Source organism: Leucoraja erinacea, unplaced genomic scaffold, assembly GCF_028641065.1.
Source record: "Leucoraja erinacea ecotype New England unplaced genomic scaffold, Leri_hhj_1 Leri_680S, whole genome shotgun sequence".
NCBI classification, from domain to species: Eukaryota; Metazoa; Chordata; class Chondrichthyes; order Rajiformes; family Rajidae; genus Leucoraja; species Leucoraja erinaceus.
This window is the reverse complement of record NW_026576598.1, coordinates 41,697-47,771: the sequence shown is the minus strand read 5'-3', so window position 1 is coordinate 47,771 and position 6,075 is coordinate 41,697. Positions and strand designations below refer to the sequence as shown.

General features: G+C 41.4%; 1 protein-coding gene across 1 annotated transcript; it reads right to left on the bottom strand.

Annotated features, from left to right (window-relative positions):
- Window positions 1-503: 503 nt before the first annotated feature.
- Window positions 504-1,393, bottom strand: LOC129694470 (apolipoprotein L3-like). Its single transcript, XM_055631187.1, has 2 exons — window positions 994-1,393; window positions 504-852 (listed from the first exon to the last, which is right to left on the bottom strand). Exons 1-2 carry the CDS (start codon window positions 1,257-1,259, stop codon window positions 504-506), a joined length of 615 nt encoding a protein of 204 aa, XP_055487162.1. The 5' UTR covers window positions 1,260-1,393.
- Window positions 1,394-6,075: the final 4,682 nt, after the last annotated feature.

Genomic DNA, 6,075 nt, shown 5'->3' with positions numbered 1-6,075 from the left:
GTCCAGAACCTGGGGCCACAGTTTAAGAATAAGGGGTAATCCATTCTCACAGAGAGTTGTAAGTCTGGAATTTTCTGCCTCGGAGGCAGGTTCTTTGGATGCTTTCAAGAGAGAGCTGGATAGGGCTCTTAAAGATAGTCAGGGGATAAGGGGAGAAGGCAGGAACAGGGTACTGATTGGGGATGATTCGCCATGCTCACATTGAATGGCGGTGCTGGCTCGAAGGGCTGAATGGCCTACTCCTGCACCTATTGTCTATTGAATGTTGCCCAGATGGTGATAGATGCCTAGAATTCTCTGTCAGGCTGATAGGATAGTGGTGTTTAAGAGGTTTTTGGATTTGTAGGGAAAGGGGGAGTATGAATCAGATGAGATCAGTTTATCTTGGCATCATGTTTGGCACAGACAATGTGGACCAAAGGGCTTGATCCCTTACTTTAGTATCCTATGATCTAAGTCCAATGCCACTGGAATTGAAGAAACAATTTTCATCCTTTTTCTGTTCAAGCCTGGACTTCATTATCCAATGTCCCAGTCTCTCTCAAGAGTCTTTTTAGAAACTGACATATGTCCTCATACAGGTTTAATGCATCATCTATCTTCTGAGCATCATCTCGTAACTTTTTAGCTACTTCAGTCTTACTTCCTTTGCTCAGCTCAATAGAATCCTTAGTTATAGAGTAGATACCCCACACTATAAAGAGTGCTCCCACAACTCCTGAAACTGCTCTTGTAGTTTTGGACAAAGTAAGAGGAGTTCCATAAAGCAGTTGTTTCACTTTCCCAGTTTCCAGGGCATACTGTGTTCTTCGAACATTGCGACTCAGAGATGTCAACTTCTTAGCTAGTTTGCTAAGGCCAGGAGATTTGCATAAGACTTGTTTGCCCATGATTGATGTTGTCAGTTTAAATGTGGAGATTGCTGTCGATGTTCGTCAAGTGTGCTGATATAACTTTCCAATCATTTTTATATTGTCTAATGATCTCATCTACCCTTTCTGCATCTTTGACCGTGTAACATATTCAGTGATGCTAGCTGTCAAGTTAGTGACAACACCAGCTCCTCCTATGCTCGCTCCCACTGCAGTGAGTATCAGGGAGCCACCAGCAGTGAAAGGAGCAGCAATTATTCCTGCAAACGTAAGCACACCTCCTACAGCACCTGCATTAGACCCTGTGACATTTGCGATTGTGGCACCTTTGTGATACCGATCAATACTGTTTGCAATCTCTTGTAGTTCACGTATGTATCCTGTCATTCGACATTGCCACTTAGAAAACTGATTTACAAAGTGTTGTATTGTCTCTGTTCTCTTCTCTAGTTCATGTTGGTTCTTGTTTTAAATAAAAAAATATAATTTGATCTCATTTTTGCAATCACACAAATTCTTAAAATTGCAATGACAGAAACTGAACTACATCAAGACATCAGGAGATTAATACATATTCAGAGAAGATTAATCCTGCATCTACAGAGAACATTTGAAAAAAACATTAAAGTGGCATGGTGAAATAACGAGCGTTCAGGGCCAGTGTGTTCGTATAAGAGTGGAAGATCTTTCCCAATGCCTCAGGTGACAGTACTGCTCTGTTTCTAACTGAATGAAGTTAGTGAGCAAAATACAAAATGTGGAGTAGCTCAGTGGGTCAGACACCATTTGGAGAGAATGGATACATGACATTTCATGTCAGGAAAGGATGTCATCTCCAGAACCTGAAAAGTCTGAAACCTCACCGCAAATCGTCTGAAGAAGGGTCCTGACCCAAAACGTCACCTATCATCCATCTGAAGATGAGGTTCAACCTGAAACATCATCAGTCTGAAGAACTATCCCGACTTGAAACGTCACCTGTCAATGGTCTGATGAAGCGACCTGACCTGAAACGTAGCCAACCGTAAGTTTTAACAAGGGCCCTGATCTCTTGCCAACGCTGTTCCCGATGCAAACGTGGACTCGGGCGGGGACTGTTATGCTGAACACTTATTCTTGGTCCGCCGAGGCCTACTGGATCTTGTGGTTTATAACTCCCATTCCCATACTGATCTTTCTGTCCTGGGCCACCTCCATTGCCAGAGTGAGGCCACACGGAAATTGGAAGAACTGCACCTCATATTTTTCTTTTGTAGTTTAGAACCCAGCAGTATGAATATTGAATTCTCAAATTTTAAATAACTTCTACTAACACTCCCCACCCTGTTGTCCCCTTCCTCCACCCTGGTTGTTTAACCAGATCTACAATTCGCAACAAGTCTGTTTTGAGATCACACCTTCCCTATCCAACAATTGGCCTACCAGGGAACCACCCTGCCTGAGGTCATCTGTACCGGCCCAGATTTGTCCTGGTTTTTACACCTCCAGTTCTCTCCCTCTTCTCCCCCCACCCCCCACTACTTTCAATCCGACGAAGGGTCCCGACCCGAAACGTCACCTATCTTTTTTCTCCAGTGATGCGGCCTGACGCTGAGTTACTCCAGCACTTTTTGTGTAATGTTCATTGCATACCTGGTATACAAACAATATTCTGAAATGTTGTTTGTGTGTCATGATACAAATATTCTATGCAGAATATTCAAAAGCATACTTTCATCTTTGAAATCATTTTCGTGTATATGAAGGGAGGATTAAACATAAAAGCCTTAAAGTCAATTTGGGAAATATTTGAACAAAATTTTGAAATTGATGTTTTTAGCAACAATCGTTTTACTTCCTTTGCTCCTGTCATCAAAACAATGGCATTCATAGAATAGAACTAATGGAAATATTCCTTGGAGCGCATGAGGATGAGGGATGATCTTATGGAGGTGTATAAAATCATGAGGGGAATAGATAGGGTGAATGCACAAGAGCAGGGTGAATGCACCAGAGTCTTTTACCCAGAGTATGGGATTTAAGAAGCGGAGGACACGTGTTTCAGGTGTGAGGGGAAATATTTAATAGGAACCTGAGGGATAACTTTCACACAAGTGGGTGGTGGGTACATGGAAGCTGCTATATGGAGTAGCTGAGGCAGATATTGTAACAACATTTAAAAGACATTTGGTCAGGTACAGAGATAGGAAAGGTTTGGAAGGATATGGGCCAAATGTTGGCAAGTGGGAATAATGTAGATGGGGCATCTTGGTGGGTGTGGGAGAGTTGGACTGGAGGGAATTTGTTTTATGGAAGGACAACGATCCATTTGATCATAGTCCTCACCTGAGCTGTTTTATGAAATGACCTGTTATTTATTATTTGTCTGTCCCTGGAACACCAGCCCAGATCAATCCAGTCACTGCTGCCTGGATCATTGTAATGAAATATATGCAGGATTCAAGGATTCGGATTAATTCGGAGGAAGCACATGGTGAAGAGCACAAATAATTATTAAAGCAAACACAATTAAAACAGAAACTCGAGTGTCAACTATCAATAAAGAAGGTTAGATTGCATGGGATCCAAGGAGAAATAGCTGAATGGATAGCAAATTGGCTCCATGGAAGGGAGCAGAGGGTAATGGTAAAAGGTTGACTCTCAGACTGGATGCCTGTGACGAGTGGTGTGCCACAGGGTTCGGTGCTGGGCTCGTTACTGTTTGTCATCTACATCAATGATTTGGATGAGAACATACAGGGCAAGATTAGCAAGTTTACTGATAGTACAAAAGTGAGTGGTTTTGCAAATGGTGAAGGTAGTTGTGAACGATTGCAGCTGGATCTGGATCGATTGGCCAGCAGGGCGGGGGAATGGTTAATAGAATTTAATACAGAGAAGTGTGAGGTGTTGCATTTTGGGATGTTGAACAAGGGCAGGACCTACACAGTAAATGGTGGTGTTGTAGAGCAGAGGGATCTAGGAGTACACGTGTATGTTGCATGAAGGTGAAGCTACAGGTAGATAAGTTAGTCAAAAAAGCTTTTGGCTCATTGGCCTTCATCAGTCAGAGTATTGAGTATAGAAGTTGGGAGGTCATGTTGCAGTTGTATAAGATGTCGGTGATATTGAATTTAGAATATTGTGTTCATTTCTGGGCACCATGTTATAGGAAAGATATTGTCAAGCTTGAAAGATTCAGAAAAGATTTACGAGGATGTTGCCAGGACTAGAGGGTACGAGCTATAGGGAAAGGTTTAGGCTGGGTCTCCATTTCATGGAGCGCAGGAGGACGAGGGGAGATACAGAGGTATACAAAATCATGAGAGGAATAGATTGGGGAGATGCAGAGAGTCTCTTGCCCAGAGTAGGGGAATCGAGGACCAGAGGACATAGGTTCAAGGTGAAGGGGAAATATTTAATAGGAATTAGAGGGGTAACTTTTACACACAAAGGGTGGTGGGTGTATGGAACAAGCTGCCAGAGGAGGTAGTTGAGGCTGGGACTATTCCATTGTTTATGCCAGGAACATGGAAAGGACCGGTTTTGAGGGATATTGACCAAGCGCAGGCAGGTGGGATTAGTGTAGCTGGGACATTGTTGGCCGATGCGGGTGAGTTGGGTCGAAAGGTCTGTTTGCACACTGTATGACTCCATGAACTTTTGCGTCCCTCTGTATTTGAGTCTCCTGTCTGCACTGACACACATAGTGGTCCAATCTCTCCCTCTCCCTCTCTCATCTAACTCTGAAGCCTTTACAGGTATATTATTTGTGCTGTATATATGATTCATTTTTATCAAGTGAAATTTTTATATGTTATGCTGACAATCTTTGTTTAGGGTCAGAGGCCAAATATGACTGGTCCAGTGCTTGACCACACGGAAGCATTTTACAAACTGAATTTTATAAAGCTAGAATGTTCATATCTTAGGCACACATGCATTATAGTTCTGAAGGAAGGGAAATAGCAATGAATAAGATTAATCTCTTATTTCTAATTTTTAATGTATCACTTTGTGATGATATCTGGTCACATATGTGACACTTTGGTTCACTTTCCAAAGAATGGGCCTGCAGCATCTTGAAATGCCACCTCAATATTAATTTCACAAATCCATTTAATGTTGCATCATCTAAATACCATGAAGAGTCTTTTAAAATTATCATCAAGGAAGAGCCTCCAGATGGCGGGGCTGGAGCAAAGGCATTTATAAACGAATCCATTCTGATTGGACATCTGTGAGCATTGGGCATTGTGACATCACACGATGGAATGCTCACCAACATTCTATGAGTGAGAGCTGTTTTTTTTAACATTTGAAATTTTTTGGTGGGGGGAAGGATTTTAATCAAAATGTGTACGTAAAAATGACGTAATTTAATGAGGAGTGGATTTGCGAATGTAAAAGTGAAATGGAAAACAATCTCGGAGTTTCTGCGTGTGGTTTTGGCGGACCAAGGAATCAAAGGCCAAAATTTTAATCTGAAAAAAAAATCTGAAAATGGAATCTCACACACACAGTTTTAATATATAGATAGATAGATTGATTTATTTGGCCCTCTTTTTTGATTACATAGTCTGTACTAATGACTACGTCAGTTGCTTTACTGATGACCATGACTATTTATTTATTAACGATCCTCATGGTGATTATCAAGTGTAGAAAATGACTGGTAATTTACCAGTAAAAGTGATCTGGAACTTGAGCTGTTGACATTTTCACAATTTCCTCACATTGCATTCTTTGTTACCTGGATCCTGAAACATTTCAATTGCGCAAACCCACCTCCATCGCATTGAACTGTGATAATGGATCTGAAATACAGAAATGTTAACAAATATTAATATGTGTTGATATTACAGGGATGTATCTTATAATGAAACGTTCATGTAATGTTTCAGATCATTTGAAGTCAAGAAGTGAAGGGATATGGGGAGTTGGCAGGAACGGGGTACTGATTCTGAAATCTGAAATATAAAGCGAAGTGTTGGAAATACTCAGAGGGCCAGGCAGCAGTTGTGTTGCTGTTTACCACAAACCTAATAATATATCCCATTTAGGAATAGTTAAGTTAATATTCTGATGAAGCAGCATTGAGCTGAACTGTTAACTTTGTTTCTCTTCCATAGAGGCTGTCTGACACATCGAGCTGGTCCAGAGTTGCAGTTTCTATCAAATCTTCTGGGAAAATATGTTAAGAAATAACCAGGAGGCAGGCCAG

Excerpts from the sequence above, each read along its gene's own strand:
- LOC129694470 (XM_055631187.1), bottom strand. The coding sequence starts at position 1,259 with ATGACAGGATACATACGTGAACTACAAGAGATTGCAAACAGTATTGAT. Across the intron at positions 853-993 it reads CGGTCAAAGATGCAGAAAGG|CAAACTAGCTAAGAAGTTGA; the intron begins GTAGATGAGATC and ends TCCTGGCCTTAG.